This window comes from Erpetoichthys calabaricus, chromosome 7, assembly GCF_900747795.2.
Source record: "Erpetoichthys calabaricus chromosome 7, fErpCal1.3, whole genome shotgun sequence".
In the NCBI taxonomy this organism is placed as follows: domain Eukaryota; kingdom Metazoa; phylum Chordata; class Cladistia; order Polypteriformes; family Polypteridae; genus Erpetoichthys; species Erpetoichthys calabaricus.
This window is the reverse complement of record NC_041400.2, coordinates 153,166,295-153,187,430: the sequence shown is the minus strand read 5'-3', so window position 1 is coordinate 153,187,430 and position 21,136 is coordinate 153,166,295. Positions and strand designations below refer to the sequence as shown.

Sequence of the window (21,136 nt, the reverse complement as noted above, 5' to 3'; positions counted from 1 at the left end):
CAAATGATTGTCTCATTTTTTTGAGAAAGTGAACTTGATCTGTAAAAGGTTAGTCTCTTGGTTACCAACAGTGCAGCTTTGGTCAGTATAATGGGAGGTGTGGTTGCCAAGTTGTCTATAATAGTCCCTTAAGTTCATTTTATTCATTGCATTGTTCATCACTCTTTGTTCTGTGCAAAGCTTAGTTGTTAGTTGAAGCATGCCACAAACCCTGTTATGAGTATTGTATTGTATTGTATCTTTTATTTGCTCAGCTTCCAATCTGCAGCATCACCTCTTTCACAAACTGCTGGTTGATGTTTTGGCAGAAGAACCCAACTTAATCGTACATAATGATGTCAGGGCTTTTATAAGATAGTATGATTCCTTTGTGTGGTCCCTTTCTGAAGCATTAATTTTATGTGGTTCTGGAATCTCTTGTTTTAAATGTTGTGACCTCTGGTTTCCAAATATGTTGCATGCATGCATATATATATATATATATATATATATATATATATATATATATATATATATATATATATATATATATATATATATAATATATTACATACATACATACATACATATCATCAACATTAAAAGAAATAAACATTTGAAATACATCAGTCTGTGTGTAATGAATGAATCTAATATACAAGTTTCACTTTTTGAATGGAATTACTGAAATAAATCAACTTTGTCATGATATTCTAATTTTATGACCAGCCCCCTGTATATCCCCTCCTTTAACCGTCACCTTATCGTGGTGGGGGGGTTTGCGTGTCCCAATGATCCTAGGAGCTCTGTTGTCCGGGGCTTTATGCCCCTGGTAGGGCCACCCAAGGCAAACTGGTCCTAGGTGAGGGATGAGACAAAGAGCGGTTAAACAAACCTCCTATGAAGAAAAACAATTTTGGACGGCGTTTTCCCTTGCCCGGACGCGGGTCACCGGAGCCCCACTCTGGAGCGTTGCCTGGAGGTGGGGCTCGATGGCGAGCGCCTGGTGGCCGGGCCTGCACCCATGGGGCTCGGCCGGGCACAGCCCGAAGAGGCAACGTGGGTCCCCCTTCCCATGGGCTCACCACCTATGGGAGGGGCCAAGGAGGTCGGGTGCAGTGTGAGTTGGGTGGTGGCCGAAGGCGGGGACCTTGGCGGTCCGATCCTCGGCTACAGAAACTGACTCTTGGGACGTGGAATGTCACCTCTCTGAAGGGGAAGGAGCCTGAGCTAGTGCGCAAAGTTGAGAGGTTCCGGCTAGATATAGTCGGACTCACCTCGACGCACAGCTTGGACTCTGGAACCAATCTCCTTGAGAGGGGCTGGACTCTGTACCACTCTGGAGTTGCCCCCGGTGAGAGGCGCCGAGCAGGTGTGGGTATACTTATTGCCCCCCAACTTGGAGCCTGTACATTGGGGTTTACCCCGGTGGACGAGAGGATAGCCTCCCTTCGCCTTCGGGTGGGGGGACGGGTCGTAACTGTTTGTGCGAATGCACCGAACAGCAGTTCGGAGTACCCACCCTTTTTGGAGTCCCTGGAGGGGGTGCTAGAGGGCATACCTTCTGGGGACTCCCTCGTTCTGCTGGGAGACTTCAATGCTCACGTGGGCAATGACAGTGAGACCTGGAAGGGTGTGATTGGGAGGAATGGCCCCCCCGATCTGAACCCCAGCGGTGTTTTGTTATTGGACTTCTGTGCTCGTCATGGATTGTCCATAATGAACACCATGTTCAAGCATAGGGGTGTTCATATGTGCACTTGGCACCAGGACACCCTAGGCCTCAGTTCTATGATCGACTTTGTGGTCGTGTCGTCGGACTTGCAGCCACATGTCTTGGACACTCGGGTGAAGAGAGGGGCGGAGCTGTCAACTGATCACCACCTGATGGTGAGTTGGCTTCGATGGTGGGGGAGGATGCCGGTCAGGCCTGGTAGACCCAAACGTGTTGTGAGGGTCTGCTGGGAACGTCTGGCAGAGCCCCCTGTCAGAAGTAGCTTCAACTCCCACCTCCGGCAGAACTTCGACCACATCCCGAGGGAGGTGGGGGACATTGAGTCCGAATGGGCCATGTTCCGTGCCTCTATTGTTGAGGCAGCTGACCGGAGCTGTGGCCGTAAGGTGGTCGGTGCCTGTCGTGGCGGCAATCCCCGAACCCGTTGGTGGACACCGGCGGTGAAGGATGCCGTCAAGCTGAAGGAGTCCTACAGGACCCTTTTGTCCTGTGGGACCCCGGAGGCAGCTGATAGGTACCGGCAGGCCAAGCGGAATGCGGCTTTGGTGGTTGCTGAGGCAAAAACTTGGGTGTGGGAGGAGTTTGGGGAGGCCATGGAGAACGACTTTCGGACGGCTTCGAGGAGATTCTGGTCCACCATCCGGCGTCTCAGGAAGGGGAAGCAGTGCAGTGTCAACACTGTATATGGTGGGGATGGTGCGCTGCTGACCTCGACTCGGGTCGTTGTGGGTCGGTGGGGGGAATACTTCGAAGACCTCCTCAATCCCATTAACATGCCTTCCAATGAGGAAGCAGAGCCTGGGGACTCAGAGATGGGCTACCCCATCTCTGGGACTGAGGTCACCGAGGTGGTCAAAAAACTCCTTGGTGGCAGGGCCCCGGGGGTGGATGAGATACGCCCGGAGTTCCTCAAGGCTCTGGATGTTGTAGGACTGTCTTGGCTGACACGCCTCTGCAACATTGCATGGACATCAGGGACAGTGCCTCTGGATTGGCAGACCGGGGTGGTGGTCCCCCTCTTTAAGAAGGGGGATCGGAGGGTGTGTTCCAACTACAGAGGGATCACACTCCTCAGCCTCCCTGGAAAAGTCTATTCAGGGGTCCTGGAGAGGAGGGTCCGTTGGATAGTCGAGCTTCAGATTCAGGAGGAACAGTGTGGTTTTCGTCCTGGTTGCGGACCAGTGGACCAGCTGTATACCCTTAGCAGGGTCCTGGAGGGTGCATGGGAGTTTGCCCAACCAGTCTACATGTGTTTTGTGGACTTGGAAAAGGCATTTGACCGTGTCCCTCGGGGAATCCTGTGGGGGTTACTCCGAGAGTATGGGGTACCGGTCCCCCTGATAAGGGCTGTTCAGTCCCTGTACGATCGGTGCCAGAGCTTGGCCCGCATTGCCGGCAGTAAGTCGAACCCGTTTCCAGTGAGAGTTGGACTCCGCCAGGGCTGCCCTTTGTCACCGATTCTGTTCATAACTTTTATGGACAGAATTTGTAGGCGCAGCCAGGCCGTTGAGGGGGTCCGGTTTGGTGGGCTCAGGATTGGGTCACTGCTTTTTGCAGATGATGTTGTCCTGTTTGCTTCATCAGGCCGTGATCGTCAGCTCTCTCTGGATCGGTTCGCAGCCGAGTGTGAAGCGGCTGGGATGAGAATCAGCACCTCCAAATCCGAGACCATGGTCCTCAGCAGGAAAAGGGTGGAGTGCCCTCTCAGGGTTGGTAGCGAGATCCTGCCCCAAGTGGAGGAGTTCAAGTATCTCGGGGTCTTGTTCACGAGTGAGGGAAGAATGGAGCGTGAGATCGACAGGCGGATCGGTGCGGCATCCACAGTAATGCGGACGCTGCATCGGTCAGTCGTGGTGAAAAAGGAGCTGAGCCGCAAGGCGAAGCTCTCAATTTACCAGTCGATCTATGTTCCTACCCTCACCTATGGTCATGAGCTATGGGTAGTGACCGAAAGAACGAGATCGCGAATACAAGCGGCTGAAATGAGTTTCCTCCGCAGGGTGTCTGGGCTTTCCCTTAAAGATAGGGGGAGGGGCTCAGAGTAGAGCCACTGCTCCTCCGCATCGAGAGGAGTCAGATGAGATGGCTCGGGCATCTGATCAGAATGCCTCCTGGACGCCTCCCTGGTGAGGTGTTCCGGGCACGTCTAACCGGGAGGAGGCCCCGGGGAAGACTCAGGACACGCTGGAGGGACTATGTCTCTCGACTGGCCTGGGAACGCCTTGGGATTCTCCCGGAAGAGCTAGAAGAAGTGGCCGGGGAGAGGGAAGTCTGGGCATCTCTGCTTAAGCTGCTGCCCCCGCGACCCGACCTCGGATAAGCGGGAGACGATGGATGGACGATGGCCCCTGTATATAATATGTTGTCCACTTGCATATTGTCTTTACATTCACAATAATAATCAGCAATGAGCGTTTTTTGAAGTTTAAAAAAAAAAAAAAAAAAAAAAAAACAAACTGCAAGTTAACAGATAAAGCCAAGCCATTTCTGAACTGAATGAAGCACAATTTTTTTTCTATAGCTGATGAAGATGCTGTTTTTCAGAATATGATTTAAAAAAAAAAAAAAAAAAATATCTGGTGTCATGTATAAATGGTGCGTACGCACAAAAATGTTGCATACAGCAGTTTCCACGCTCACATCGCGATGTATAAGAACTAAAGTTGGCATAAAGCCATGCAGATTCTCACACCACCCCAAACCTTTGTGTACGCAAGTTTTCGGCTTGGTTTTTGCAAATTTGCATTAAGCATCAAAATTAATGCACCCAGCATTAAAGCAGTGCTACTATTTCTGTGTGGTTTCCCTTTATTTTTTAGATTCATATCCTTGACGTAGCTTTATCAAATATACTGACATTAACCACATATCGTTTATTAGTTTAAGGGATCTGATTGTAATCAATCTGTCACAATGTAATGGTCCACAGAATGACCAAACTGTTCCAAATACCATAGCTGCTTTAGCTTACAGATGGCTTTACATTCATTACAAAGCTGATTGTGTGGCGATTGGTTACTTGGAGAAAGAAAAGGAAGGACAGGAATTGGGGTTAGTACATTTGAAAGAAGCAGTACTGCTGCAATAAATCATTTAATCGAGGGTTGTGCACGGCGCAGCCAGCTTCTTGCAGGAGCAATCTCTGGATGGGGCTCTAGCTCGTTGATACCACCACGCTACCATGCCCCCAAGTTTAATACATGCTTTAATTCCTATCATCATGAAAATGATATCAAGTATACAACTTAGTATTTAAATTGTTCAGAGAGCTGAAATATCATGAATGTAATGTAATCTGTGTCATGTTGGCATAAGAGAAAGCCCGTTTGAGAAGCACGTAGTGATTAAGACGCAGAGTACATAGAAGAACACGTAGAATACGAAGAGTTTAACATGCCACTTTAGTTAAGATGGGATTTGAGAAACTAGTAAATTAAACATTGATTTTAAGATTAAGTTTACAACATTCTACTTTAATGACAGAATAAACTATGAGATTGAAGTGGAAATTTGACCTTTTTTTCAACTGCGTCCCTATTTTTTAAAATTTTCTCTGTACCCTAATAAGCTTCCGTATGACACTCAGATGGTGGGCAATGACTCGCCTTTTTATGGCGACTTTAATATCTGACCACTTTTTTTATTTCGGGCACTGTGTGACTTTCTGAACTTGACCTTTTGAGTTTCTCCGCACTTTGTATCACTCAATCGACTTCCTTTTGTTGTTTATACCACTGCTTAAGCCAACAAATAGTATGTTTTTCCTTGCCTCAACTTTGCATTCACTGAAATTATTTTTTTCACATACTTTTTCCATTGTCTTTTAACCAAACACTGAACGGAAAGGGCTATTTATATTAATTTGCATATTAAAATATGCAAAATTCTGGGAGGAGTTGCAGTGGGATGTTAGGCGCATGAACGAGTATTACTTTTCACACTGACTGGGATTTATGTAGTGGAAGTGCGTGGTTTTTTTGCATTGGATTTTTTTTTTTTGTGTACGCACATTTCCACTTTTGTCCATACGCCATATTTTAGTGTGAATTCTACACACGGCGTTATGCATGAGGCCCAAGGACAGTGCTTTTGAGTGAGTTAAAGTATTTAGTAACTTTTTTTTGGTAAACATTTATTCAAACATACTGTATACTGAAGCAGTACTAATTTTAGGCCTTGCTAATGAAGAGTCAAGACTTTTAGGAGGTTTTAGCTTTGAATAAATTAGGTTTAAATCATCTTTGTAACATTACTGAATATTCTAATTTGTTTCTAGTTTATTTTGCAGAAACTGTATGTAGCATGTTCAGTAATCATCTGAAGTAAACTAATATTACCCCCTTGTTTTTTTAAATAAAAAATTGTATACAGAAAAGTACTCAATTCGTTACATAATGCTTCTGATACATCCAGTTAACCAACGACACTGTAACTGAGGCCCACTTACTTAGAAAATTTACCCAGCGAAGCCAGGTAGCATAGCTAGCTTTAAAAATACATAAAATGTTTAATTACTTTTTAAATTGTGGGAAGTTGCTGCATTTTAAGGAATTACACTGCAAATACTAAACCACTGTGCATGATGTACTAACTTTTAATTTTTTTTTCCCCCCCTGACAGTGGTAGCCGTTCATCTAAAACATTTAAACCAAAGAAAAATATTCCAGAAGGTTCTCATCAGTATGAGCTTTTAAAACATGCTGAAGCCACATTGGGAAGTGGCAACCTTCGCATGGCAGTCATGTTGCCTGATGGAGAGGATTTAAATGAATGGGTTGCAGTGAACAGTAAGTTAATAATTTTGGTAGTTAATTCTTTAGTTTGTAAGTTATTTGAAAAGGGAATGATACTTATTTCAGATTAAAAATGGCTTGACAATGGTATTTTTAAATAGTGATTATTGAAACTAGTTTCAGTTAATGGTAATTTTTGGAATAATCATTCATATGTTAAAAAATATATTACATATGGTGCACAATGAGTGTCAGTTTTCCAAAAGACTCCAGTTAACATTTAATAAATATTTAAATTATATCGGTGTAAAATTTGAGGATCACATTAACAGCTTAAATTAAAAAGTGTCAAGTGTCCACTCAAGTTTATCACTGCTGCACATAGCACTGCAGCTATTAACCTGTTAGAAGTATGGAAATGGCTTGCTTGTGATGACCCAACAAGAAAATGTGGAAAGAAATGACATGCCACACTGCCATAAAGACGTTTTATGTTTTAGAACAATGCCAAAGATGTGGCAGTTTCATAGAGGAGCTGTAGCTCGACGCGCCTGGTGCCATACCTCGGCTCACTTCTAAAATCTGCACAGGTGTCAGGGCTGGCTATCCTTCTACGACTTAACTGACTGCTGCCATAGCCCTACACAGTTGTTTTGTTTTGTCCACTGGCTTGATTTTTGTATGTGAATTGAAAACCAGGTAGCATTTCCACTTGTTAAATTTTTCTATCCCTGATGGAAAGTAGCTTCTGTATTTAAGATACGAAAGAAAATGCAGTGACTAATTCATTTTAAAAATGACTTTATTTTTAGAAATGCATAATCATTTTATATGTATATTTTAGCAAGTTGATTGAGTAGTGAGTGGCTTCTGTTGTATCAAGTATATCAATTCAGTGACATTCTCTTTTTTTATTAATAATTGCGTATTATTTATACCTAAAAAATGCCAACTCATTTTATGTTATGATTAAGAAATTCAGGCACTAGTAAAAATAAGTTTTGTTTAATAAAAACACACAGGCGTTTTTGATTTTGTATTAATATGATTTTGTAGTATCCTATAAAATACAGGCACTAATAACATTTGTAGCAAACTTGCCCTTGATAATAAATGTAAGTTCAAAAACAAGCACCTTTGTCAAGACAGCAGCAAAAAGTATGAGATTAAAATATCATGGCCTGTGTCAGTGAGCTACCCTTGCGTATTCTTGTGGTCCTCTGGGGGAACATGGAGGAATAAAGGTGGTTCTCGTATTCAGTCCTGTGGCTCACTGTGGCTGCATGTTTTCATCACTGCTATCTCCTTTTAGTTTGTCTCCTATTTTAATTAAACAGACTGTTATTTCCCAATTTCTGTGTTTTAGAGTCAATCCAGAAATAACAAAAGTTGGATTACTGATTTTTTTTTTTTGGGGGGGGGGGGGGGGAATTTAGCAAGTATGTATGTGTATGACGCAGAGCTTTTTTTTTCTTTCTAAGATTTTTCATTATTATAATGTCTATTCCTCTTTTTCAGGTGTTCTGTATTTTTCTATACTGTTATTACTAATGAGCATTCTAGTGGGGTATGACACTGAAGTAGCTGCAGCCTTTCTACATTTGTTTGCTCATTAATTGACAGTTTTAAGATACAATTAAGATTCAAAGCTCCATAGAAAATACGTGAAAGGATAGGAAAATGTCAAAAGATAAGTGTTTGTGCCCCAAATAGAGGCTTCAAAATTTTTCTGAGGAAATTCCAAGGAGTGAATGCTTTATATGGTGTTGTCCTGGTCTCTTAGTTTAATTGGACCTAGTAGTGTCAAAGTGATACACGACAAACTCAATTACAGGTCGTTTTCTCTTTCTCTTTTATTGAGAGCAACTTTCTAGACAATAGTGAGTCTGCTATAGAAAGTAGGAACCGAGCAGAAAATGAGGGATCTAGTATTAGTACTCCATTTTCATGGGTGGAAGTACCACTTCCCATTCTGTCCCTGTGTGGGTGTGCATTAGGGCAGGCAGATTAAATTTAATTTAATTAAATCTTTGAGTAAAGATTAAAAATACAACATGCACATGTGTAGTTTATGTACTTTTCAAATTTTTTTTAAAATTGAATACTTCTACATTTTTTTGTGCCCCTCAAACAACTTCGGTCTTTCCTCCTCACTTACTCTCCATGGTTCTGAATACACCTAATTGGCGCTTCTTTTGACTTTCTCTTAAAACTGCACACCGCACATCTGATGAGTTTTTATAGCTTAAGCAAAACCTGCCTTTACTGGCAAGTTCAAGCATTGTATGTCACTGATTGTTTGGGTTACCTGTCCTTTGCTCCTTTGAGTTTGGCAATTGTGCTTCCCAGATTTCACTCTTTATGGAATTACTTTTTTTTAATTACTAGTTGTTGTTAGTTGCCATATCTGGTTTGTAGCTGGCTTGCCCTTCAGTTTGGTTTGCCTATCTTTATGCATTTCACACTTACAGTATAGTTGGCATTGGGGGCTTTGCTGCATATGAGTTTGACAGTTTGGGAGCTGTGTACATGCAAGCTCACAATGAGTGCTCCCCCTTAAGTCAATGCATATAATACAGCTGTGAGAGTAGTGAGGGATGTGGGTGATTTGGACCTCACAACCAGAAGAGAGGCTCATGTCTCTGACAACTTGTGTTTTATGTAGCAAGATAGGAGGTTTATTTATATAAAAAACATTATTGCCTATCAGACAAAGGGACCAGCTTGAGATACTTTGGAAATATGAAACTGTGCTGGGAAGCAGTTGCAGAGTTGTCTAATTCTAATACCTTTCCATAGCTAGTCGTGTAATCTGACATAGTCCAGCAATAAGATCAGCAACTATAGTTGTCAGGTCTGACATCCAACTAGGTGCTGTGTAATGCGCCATTGTCTTAACCGGACTTCAAGAAGATTTGTGTGTTTCACGTACTTCCCCATTTTAATGATAGAAATGAGAACTTTAAAGTGCTCAGATCATAGTTGAACACTTTGAACACATAGTTGAAACTTTTTACCACTAACATTTTCCATATTAATTAAGCACTTTAGCAGGAAATCTTGTGACACCTGAATTCCACCCTTCATATGCTCTTGCTTAAAAGAATCTTGATTGTGAACATTGCAGCTCAAGTATGAATGTGAGAAGTAGCCCTTAAGGGCACGTCTGGTTACAAAGCATCATAGGACTGCACATAATTTCTCTTGGGTATGTAAATAATAATAAAATCTTTATATTTATATAGTGCTTTTCTCACTATTAAAAGAGCTTTCAAAATTCCGGTCAGGGAAGACCTGGGATGTGAACTCATGTTCTCCGTATGCAAGTCAGCAGTGCGATCAGTGCTCCACCTCTATAATGACCTTATCGGCTGTCTTGTACCATTTTAGTAGACAGCTAGGTTTCATCCACTCTTAGAGTTAATATATAAAAATTCAGTAGAATGAACAGGAAAATACAAATTAATTTACATATGTTGTCTTTGGTATTTTGGAAATGCAAAACTACCTGTTTGCCAAGGTTTGTATTTTACATTTTTTGATGGGTGTAAACGATCCACAGAATTGCTCTGTCACTAGAAAATTTGACATTATTTTACCCATGTTCATGCCATTTTACCTATGTTCCTTCATCAAAGAAAGGATTACTCAAATACTTTATATAACCTGTTGCTTTTTTCAGTGAGTGTGTGTATTTTTCCATATTTGTTATTTATGTGGTATTTTGTTTGGTTTAAAATAGATTAATGTCACTGGAAGAATTGAGAAAAATTAGATTAATTTGTCATTTGTAGGTGGATTTTCTTAAGGTTTGGTGAGCATGTTGGCTGCCCTGTAATATATATGACCTTTGTTGGCACTTACTCTTGCACTTACTTTTGCCACGATTGTTTTTGAAATGGATAGGACTAGGTAGTATGGCTTAAAAAGTGGTACACAATAATAAAGGCAGTATCTGTAATGTATCCATTTAAAAGCTTTATCTAAATTATACACTTAATTGTCAGATTGATTACCAATACTTTAACTGTGGTATTTACATTACATTTTATGCAGTGGTAATTATTAGTATATCAAACTCTAATTTCCTAAACAAAGAGACAGGAATCCAAATTCAGGTTTTTAAGTAGGCATATCCCTAATTATGACTGATTGCAACATTATATTTTGCTCTTTGCAACTGTTGCTTACTGCATTCTTTAAGTGGGAGTGGTTATGTGGTAAACAGATACTACTTAAAGCACTTTCATTATTTGAGGGAATAAGACTCCGCTGCTTGAAAGCATTTTGTCTTGAACAGAAATGACAGAAGCTGAAATGACAAAATGCTTAAAGATGCTGGTTCTTTGAAGAAGCTCCCAAGGGTTTGTATCTGTTTCTTCACCACATATATTACTGCTGCTTTAGTCACAGGTGTGGTTTCAACTGCTGTGCCAAGTGGGTATCTGCTTGCTTAATGTAGTAGAAACTCCACCACTGAATATGTTTTCAGTTCTTGAATCATCTTGTTTGCTTTACATGACACTCCAGTATTTCCTGCAAACAGAAAATTCACTGGTGGGCTACCACTGCAAAATTTTCCACAGCTACCACAGAATTATATAAATAATGAAAATCCATAACCATTTCCCAAGCAGTGCTTAACACTTTTTGAAAATTTATGCTTTGAAAAATGATATCCAATTAAATATATAATTTTAGTAAGGGAAGATCTTTTAATATATTTTTTAAACTTGATTTTGACTTGATGTTGAAACAGTTTATTTGTGTGTGTATATAATTTATATGTAAAAGTTCTCTGCATTTATCCCATGCTTGCACAAGGTCTGCTCTTTGGCATGTCACTCTTCACATGCTCCAGTTGAGTGTGTCTTTAGGGGTGGTGTTTACTTTTCACATTATTTTATTTGTTTTGGATCAAGCCAGTGTTTCTTTGGACATCTACATGGTCATTTGCCATTCAGACTAAGGCAACACTGTATGGACCATCTGCCCATACCACTGAAAGAATGTTTTTTCATATCTTCTTGGTAATCCATGCTATTCTAATGATCCTTGGTATGTCTTCATTCATAACATGGTTGATCCAGACCAGGCCAAGTGTCCAGCAGAGCATTTGCATTTCTGTAATGTGGAGTGTTGTTTTGTTTCACGGTTGCTGGCCAACACTCCATACTGTTAATACAACTGGTCTGATAACTTTCTTGTAAATCCTTGCCTTATGGTTGCAGTGGACACCAGTTAACTTGGAGTCATTTGAGCCATACTGAGTTGACTTGTAATTAAGCATCTGGGAAGATGTCAACATTACAGTGGACATGCAAGCCCAGATTTTTGAAATTGGCTGCTTAACTTCTTGTCCATCAATGCGTATGCTGTCATTTATCTTCTTTCCACATTTCATGTATTCTTTTTTGTTCATATTTAGTTGAAGTCCATTCTCTTCCAGTCATGTCTTTCATTGTTGTGTCTTGAGTTCGAGGTCTTGACATGCAGGATGTCATCAGTGTACAATAGTGTATGAGGATGTGGTATTTGGATGGCCTTCATGGCCATGCCGAGGGTAAATTAGTAAAGGGAAGATGACTGATCCTTGATGCACCTCAACTCAAGTAGTGAATGGTGGCAAGGCACCAACAAGACATCATATTTCAACTGTAACATTGTTATGGAAATAATAAATCCATCCATCCATTATCCAACCCGCTATATCCTAACTACAGGGTCACGGGGGTCTACTGGAGCCAATCCCAGCCAACACAGGGCGCAAGGCAGGAAACAAACCTCGGGCAGGGCGCCAGCCCACCGCAGGGAAATAATAAATAATAATCCAAATTCCCAAACCTGTATGTCTTCGGAAGGAAACCGGAGAACACTGTGGAAACCCACCAAGAAAACATGCAAACTCTAGGCAGGGAACACCAGGTACGCGACTCCTTACTGCAAGGTAACAGCACTACTGCTCCTCCACCATGCTGCCCCCACATGTGTAATTATTAATAGTATTAATTATTTAAATGACTTTAACGATTTATATGTAAAATGTAACATACTTGCTTTAACATACTTCATCATGAAAGTGATATTAAGAGTAAATAAGGATTCTAAATGTGCAGAGAGCTAGAATATCATAAATTTAGTGTGTTTTGTGGCAATCACTTCCTGCAGCTGTTAGTGCATTTCCAAGTGGATCAGTTTTAAGATGACCTTTATGACGTTCTACTTTAATAACAAAATAAGAGATTAAAGTCGATTTTTTCACTATAATCACAAAATAGGCCTTTTTTTTTCTTCATTGTGTCCCAAATTTTTTCTCTGTGGCATTCTGAAGCTGTTGCGAAGGTGTGCAAAATAAAAAAAAAAAGGTGGCACAGAAGGTAGTATGTGAGACCTTTAAAATGTATTGTATCATAACGATTGGGAATATGTGACTTTTATATTGTCTATGTGAGAATTAGATGAAGAAAAGCAACACGAATTCATTTGTATGTTAGCATTTACTGTAAGTTTGGTTTCATGCGGCTATGCAAATTATCATTCATTAAACATTGAATCATGCATGTTGATTCTGTAGGATCTTCAAAACAGCTTGCTGTTGCATGTTGATAGTAAACGGTGACTCTGATGTCGCCTTCCAACTTGAACACACTTTGCCTTTCAATATTTTTTTCCTCTTTCTGTTGCTGCACGCATTGTCTTAATTTCTGAGGACGTGCTTAGAGAATGCATCAAATGAACGCGTGGCAGCCATGATGCGTGCATATGGCGTGCTGGCAAATTGTTCTGTGAAGCAAATATAGCTGGTTGTGGGGTTCAATGAATGTAGGTCACCGAATATACTCTGCTCCTACGTGCTGGCAAATGGCACCGAGACACGACTGTAGCTGGTTTGCAGCATTCAATAAATATACATCGCAGAATATATTCGGCTCCGGCGTCCTGGCAAATTGCACGGAGAAACAACTTTAGCCGGTTGCGGAGTTCAATGAATATACGTTGCCGAATGTATGTTGCCGCATATACTTGACTTCGGCGTGCTTCCAAATTGCATTGGGAACCGACTATAGCCGGTTCTGGTGGTTTAAGGGTTAAGTGAATATAATTTCAGTTATGTTTGCTAACGCGTTTGAAGCTGTAGTAAACGAGTGAATAGGAGTAGCTGAGCCGTCCTAGTTTTTTTTTTTTTTTTTCCTTCTTTTTAGGTTTAGGTTTAGGTTTAGTATAATATTTGAGTTCATATGAATAGTAAACCATCTCTAACTAACGTTAGGTAACTTGTGTTTTGGAGTATATCGGTAATTAGCTTGTCACATATTTTAGTCCGTTATTTTTTTTTATTTTGGCATAATATAGTGCATGATGTGATAAACTACAACACTTTTTTCCTTCAGAGTGTGATGATTAAAACATCTTTCTCTGTCTGCAAAATCATTCTTGTGTAGTCCTGCTACCTCTACTCCCTCTGAGCGTCTCTTCTCAGCAGCTGGGAACATTGTCTCAAAGGAGAGAGCCAGCCTCAGACCAGAGCATGTCGAAATGCTCACGTTCCTGCACTGCAATCAGGAATATATGAACTGAATCTTTTATAAACTGTACATTATTGTTTTTATTTTATTTGAATTGAAGCTTTATTTAAACTTTTGGACTTTAAGACACACCAGTGGCCATTTTTGGTTAAGTGCACTTTTTTGTTTAAAGACTGTGCACTTTAGTTTGTATTGTTTAATGTATTTATTTTATATTGTGGTAGTCACACTAATATAAAACATCTGATTATTTTCAAATTCATGTGTTTCACTGGTTATTTTAATTTGTTATTAATTTTAATCATGTTAATTCAGAGACATCAGGGTGACATTCACAGGTGGACAGACGTGCGCAGATGAGGTGGACAGATGTGAGCAGATGAGGTAAGACATGCACTGGAGCCCAGAACAGGATGTGCAACCACAGGTCACACGCATCAAAATAGTCAGGCATGAAATAATCATGACTAATCGAAAAAAAAATTAAACGATTAGTCGACTACCAAAATAATCATTAGTTGCAGCCCTAATGTGCTGATGCTCTCCTAAAGTTTCTCTGTTTCATTGTCTGTCCATCCTGGCATTGGCATGTAGCATAAAATAATTCAAAGGGGGTGTTGATCCACATTTAGACTTTCTTCTTTAGCCCACGCCATTCATGAGTAGGGAGCCTCGTCATACTGTTTATGCTGCTTTTTTTAAATATATATATGCACTTATTGGCCACTTTATTAGGTATACCTGTTCAACTGCTTGTTAAATTTTTTTTTCTATAACCAGCCAATCACATGGCAGCAACTCAATGTATTTAGGCATGTAGACATTGCCAGGACAACCTGCTCAAGTTCAAACCAAGCGCCAGAATGGGGAAGAAAGGTGATGTAAGTGATTGTGAATGTGGCATGGTTGTTGGTGCCAGATGGGCTGGTCTGCTAATCTACTGTGATTTTCATGCACAACCATCTCTGGGGTTTACAGAGAATGATCCGAAACAGGGAAAATATCCGGTGAGTGGCAGTTCTCTGGGTGAAAATGCATTGTTAATGCCAGAGGTCAGAGGAGAATGGCCAGACTGGTTTGAGCTGATAGGAAGGCTACAGTAACTAAATAACCAATTATTACAACTGAGGTATGCAGAAGAGCATCTCTGAATGCACAACACGTCAAATGTTAAAGCAGATGGGCTACAGCAGCAGGAAAAGAAGAATGAAAAAATGTTGCCTGGTCTGATGAGTCTTGATTTCTGCTGCGGCATTTAGATGGTAGAGTCACAATTTGGCGTCAACAACATGAAAGCATGGATCCATCCTGCCTTGTATTAATGTTTCAGGCTGGTGATGATGATGTGTGGGGTATTTTCTTGACACACTTTGGGCCACTTACTATCAACTGAGCATTGTTTAAATGCCACAGCCTACCTGAGTATTGTTGCTGTCCGTGTCCATCCCTTTATGACCGTAGTGTACCCATCTTCTGATGGATATTTTCAGTAGGATAAAATGCCATGTCACAAAGCTCAAATAATCTAAAACTGGTTCCTTGAACATGAAAATAAGTTCACTGTACTCACATGGCCTCCACAGTCACCAGATATAAATCCAATGGAGCTTCTTTGGGATCTGTTAGAATGGGAGATTGGCATCATGGATGTGTAGCCGGCAAATCTTTAGAAACTGCGTGATGCTGTCATGTCAATATAGACCAAAATCCCTGAGAAATGTTTCCATCTCCTTGTTGAATCTATGCCATGAAGAATTACGGCAGTTCTGAAGACAAAAGGAGGTCCAATCCGGTACAAGCAAGGTGTATCTAATAAATTTCCTGGGAACTGTATATAGTGTGTGTATGTACAGTAAATCCTTGCTATCTGAGAATTCTGTTCCTGCTGATATGATTATCTGTTACAACAGTGTATCCTATTTTGTGACATTTGCAGTCTAATCGTACCTATTAGCAGCTATGCGCGTTAGGGAAAAAAAAAAAATCCTGTGGTGCTGTCCTGCAGCAGCGACAAGTGAGATTGATCAATAACATCTGTGATGTCTTTAGATGTATGGTGTGGCATGTATGCTATACTGAATGGATCAACAAATGCCTAATTGGCACTGAGAGGCTTAGTTGAGCAGTTGAGTCTTATTTGTGATGGGGACCAGAGGTTGTATTTACTCCCCGTGAAGGAGGAATTTCCAGTGAGCTTGCAGTGATTTAAGTCCTTGCCCGTTGTGCACGTTGCCTATAGCTACTACCGATTGGATGGTCTAGTGAGGATCTTAGATCATCCCTGCTGCATCTGCTTTTGGCCTCTGGTGGAGCACGAAGAAGACTATTGAATTTAGGGTCCATCAGAACCTAACTCCATTTTTCACATAGTGTCAGGGCTTAGGATCAATGCTTCAGTATCCGCAATATCTACAGTCATGGCCGAAATTATCGGCACCCCTGGAATTTTCCCAGAAAATTGTTGCAATTACAAATGTTTTGGTATACACGTTTATTTCCTTTATGTGCATTGGACCAACACAGAAAAACAGAGGAAAAAAAAAAGCCAAATCTGATGACATTTCACACAAAACTCAAAAGCCGGGCTGGACGAAATTATTGGCACCCTCAACTTAATATTTGGTTGCACGCCCTTTGGAAAAAATAACTGAAATCAAGCACTTCCTATAACCATCAACAAGCTTGTTACACCTCTCAACTGGAATTTCCGACCACTCTTCTTTTGGTGTCTCAGATTTGAAGGGCGCCTTCTCCCAACAGCAATTTTGAGATCTCTCCATAAGTGTTCAATTGGATTTAGATCCGGACTCATTGCTGGCCACTTCAGCACTCTCCAGCGCTTTGTCTTCAACCATTTCTGGGTGCTTTTAGAGGTATGTTTGGGGTCATTGCCCTGCTGGAACACCCACGATCTCTGACGCAGACCCAGCTGTCTGACACTGGGCCCTACATTGCGCCCCAATATCTTTTGGTAGTCTTCAGATTTCCTGATGCCTTGCACACAGTCAAGGCATCCAGTACCAGAGGCCGCAAAACATCCCCAAAACATCTTAGAACCTCCACCATGTTTGACTGTAGGTACTGTGTTCTTTTCTTTGTAGGCCTCATTCTGTTTTCTGTAAACAGTAGAATGATGAGCTTTACCAAAAAGCTCTACCTTGGTCTCATCTGTCCATAAGACGTTCGCCTAGGAGGATTTTGGCTTCCTCAAGTACATTTTGGCAAACTCCAGTCTGGCTTTTTTTTGATTCTGTGTCAGCAGTGGGGTCCTCCTGGCTCTCCTGCCATAGCGTTTCATTTCGTTCAGATGTCAACGGATATTTCAAGCTGACACTGTTGCACCCTGAGTCTGCAGAACAGCTTGAATATGTTTTGAAGTTGATTTTGGCTGTTTATCCACCATTCGAACTATCCTTCGTTGCAGTCTTTTATCAATTTTTCTCTTCCGTTCACGTCCAGGGAGATTAGCTACAGTGCCATGTGTTGTGAACTTCTTGGTTATGTTGCGCACAGTGGATAAAGGAACATGAAGATCTCTGGAGATGGACTTGTAGCCTTGAGGTTGTTGATATATTTCCACAACTTTTGTTCTCAAGTCCTCAGACAATTCTTTGCTCTTCTTTCTGTTCTCCATGCTTAGTGTGGCACACTTTGACACACAACAGAAAGGTTGAGTCAACTTTTCTCCATTTTAACTGGCTTCAGGTGTGATTCCTATATTTCCAGCACCTGTTTCTTGCCACAGGTGAGTTCAAACGAGCATCATATGCTTGAAATAAAACGATTTACCCACAATTTTGAAAAGGTGCCAATAATTTTGTCCGCCAGAATTTTGGAGTTCTGTGTGACATGTCAGATTTGGCTTTTTTTACTCTGTTTTTTTGTGTTGTTCCAATGCACATAAAGGAAATAAACATGTGTATACCAAAACATTTGTAATTGCAACAATTTTCTGGGAGAAATGGTGCATTTTCTGGGAAAATTCCAGGGGTGCCGATAATTTTGGCCATGACTGTATTTCTATTTGGTGTTACAGCAGCGTAACCCCTATGGATAATGAAAATTAACTATGTATGTGATATGTTTATATGGGGTGCTATTTAGGACATAATTGTTGTTCTTTCGGAAACATATGCAGCATGTATCAAAACACACATGCTGCATAATGAAATGTAGTTACTGCATATTGAAATGTATTCAGTTCATATTTGATGTAACCAAAAGCAAATGTGCATGTTATATTTGATAGTATGCCTTTTTATATATGAATTTTAGACTAATGAAGATATGGTTGGAAAGTCATCTGAGAAGAGAAACGATACTGTACATTTTTTGAGGTGTCAACACAGTGGGCTTATTGTTTCAGCACAAGCCAAGTACTGTACTTAAGTACACCTAAGTATATCATTATCACTTCTGGTTGAGCGAACGCTGGCATGACTGGTTGCCGCTGCTCACCGGTAACTTCTTAACTTTTTATCTTTAACTTTTTTTACGATTAACTTACAATCTAATGGACTAAGCAACTGTTTTCATTTTGGGCAGATTTATTCGTTGAGTTTTATTTTTCAATCATTTAAAGCTAGACTGATTTCTAGGTTGACTGCTGATTTGGCTGTGTGTGGACTATTTTTCGCCGATCCCTGCTTTGAAACTTACCTGGCTTTGTTTTCCGGACATCTGAGTTGTCTGCGTCTTTGCTTAACATGTGGACCGGTAGGATATTTATTTGGTTCGTGTTTGTTTGGTCCCTCCCGTTGCTCACTATCCTACCTGCGACAGGCCTGCTTCAGTACTCAGCTGCCGAGCTTCTCCGTCTGCGCTTCCACGTGTCCGAGCCTTCGCTGACTGGGCTATATCACTACCCAGATATTGTATTCCTCCCCCGTCTTAGATACATCCACTGCGGGTCTCGCCGGAGTATCCAAGCTGACAGTTCAAAATTAATAAACTCCATCTGGTCCAGTTCTCGACGTACTCCACGTAATTTAGGCAGAGTTGCTGACCACAGTGTGTTAGCCAGCCTAGCCTGGTCGGCTAACACCGTTGCTAAATGTGATAATGCCGTTGTCAACTTCGGTCTGCTGAACATCCTCTCACGAGCAAGGGGCCTCTAATCCACGATCTCCTAACTGATAGTAAGTTTGACTTTTTCTGTCTAACCAAGACATGGCAACAACCTCATGACTTTTCCCAACTTAATGAATCCACTCCCCCGAGGTTTGTTTACATCTCTCAACCTCGTGGCTCTGGCCGTGGAGGAGGTCTCACGTTAATGTATCGTGAAAAAGTGGAAAGTCCTGATGTTGTCTGTTCCTACCTTCAGTTCTTTTGAATCTCTTGTGTGTCAATTAACTGGACCTATTCCTACTATTATTGCAACTGTTTACCGGCCCCCTAAATCAAATAATGACTTTCTGAATGACTTTGCTGTTTTTCTTACATACTTTATCTACGGTTTTATCAAACATAATACTTCTGGGGGATTTCAATATACATATGGATAATATCAATGTCCCTATTACTAGAGACTTTACATCCTGTCTTGAGAGTTTTGGATTCCAGCAGCATACTGATGTTCCTACTCATTTCAAAGGACATATCTTGGACTTGATTTGCTGTTCTGGAGTTACCCTGCTTGATTATACTGCAGATGAACTCCCCATAACTGATCATTTTCTTATTTCATTCAATGTTAAACTTGCACTTTCCAATACTAAGCTTTCCGTCTCATGTCTTTCCGTAATATTAAGAATATTAACTTAGACTCTGTTTCCTCTAGTATTGATTCCCTTATGGACATTCATAATTTATCCACTCCTGAAGAACTGGTCTCACACTGTAACACTGGACTTAATGGTATTCTTAACTCTGTCGCTCCATTAAAAACTAGATCTGTTTCTTTCTTCTTTTCTGCTCCCTGGTTCACACCTGAACTTCGGCTTTTGAAAGCCAAAGGCAGGCAAGTTGAATGGTTGCATAAAAAAACTGGACTCTTTGTTCACAAAGAGATGTACAAAAACCATATACTTTGTTACAAGGACCATCCATTTTCCAACCCACTGAATCCAAACACAGGGTCACGGGGGTCTGCTGGAGCCAATCCTAGCCAACACAGGGCACAAGGCAGGAATCAATCCCGGGCAAGGTGCCAACCCATCGCAGGACACACACAAACACACCCACACACCAGGGCCAATTTAGAATCGCCAATCCACCTAACCTGCATGTCTTTGGACTGTGGGAGGAAACCCACGCAGACACGGGGAGAACATGCAAACTCCACGCAGGAAGGACCCAGGAAGCGAACCCGGTTCTCCTAACTGCGAGGCAGCCCCACTTACGAGGACTGTATTGCCTAAACTAAATCTAACTATTATACTCACATTATTTCTTCTAATGAAGGCAACACCAAGTCATTGTTTTCACTGCTTAATAATATCACACAACCCCCGGATTCTTTACCTTCTCACCTTTACTCAACTGATTTTTGCAATTCCCTTATGTCCGTTTTTAATGAAAAAATCCAGAAAATTCATCAGTCTCTCGGTATGGATTCCTCCAGTACTTCATTTGAATTTCACCCACCAACTCTTTTCAGCTTCCTACTTTCTCAGAAATTTCAGATCTTGTCTGTAAGTCTAAGCCATCCACCTGTCAACCGGACCCCCTCCCTACAGTTCTGGTCAAAGCCTGCCTCCCCTCTCTGGTCCCTCTTATTTCTGCTATAATGCACTTTTCTCTCATTACTGTTCCTTCATCTTTTCATATGACTCAGGCGCCGCTGCGAGTGACAGCCTTTCCAGCAGCTCCGTGTATGACTTTATCTTTTTACCTTTTTTCTGTATTTTTCTCTATTTCACTGTCAACTCCTACCACTTTCTTTTATGTGGACTAGTTCCCTGGACACTTTTTACACTTTTTTACAACTCTTTACTACTTGGAAATGGATTTTTACACGCTGAGACTCATCTATTCAAGTAGTCAACTTCAAGCGCTGAGAACAAATGCCCGAGCCGGTGTGGTCCCCTATTTACCTCACGAGTTAAGAAGGTCGTACTGTGGCAGCAGAGCCGGCGCTAAGATAAAAGCCAAGCGTCTAGAGAGCAAGTGGCAATACAAACCTTCGGTGCCTTCTGTGATCCTGGGAAATGTGTCCAATA

General features: G+C 41.2%; 1 protein-coding gene across 1 annotated transcript in view; it reads left to right on the top strand.

Moving 5' to 3' along the window:
* Nucleotides 1-21,136, top strand: part of mob1ba (MOB kinase activator 1Ba) — a 47,874-nt gene that overhangs the window by 4,131 nt on the left and 22,607 nt on the right. Inside the window, exon 2 of the mRNA XM_028805569.2 lies at nt 6,335-6,501. Coding sequence (XP_028661402.1) covers nt 6,335-6,501 — 167 coding nt within the window. The remainder of the gene's footprint in view (nt 1-6,334; nt 6,502-21,136) is intronic.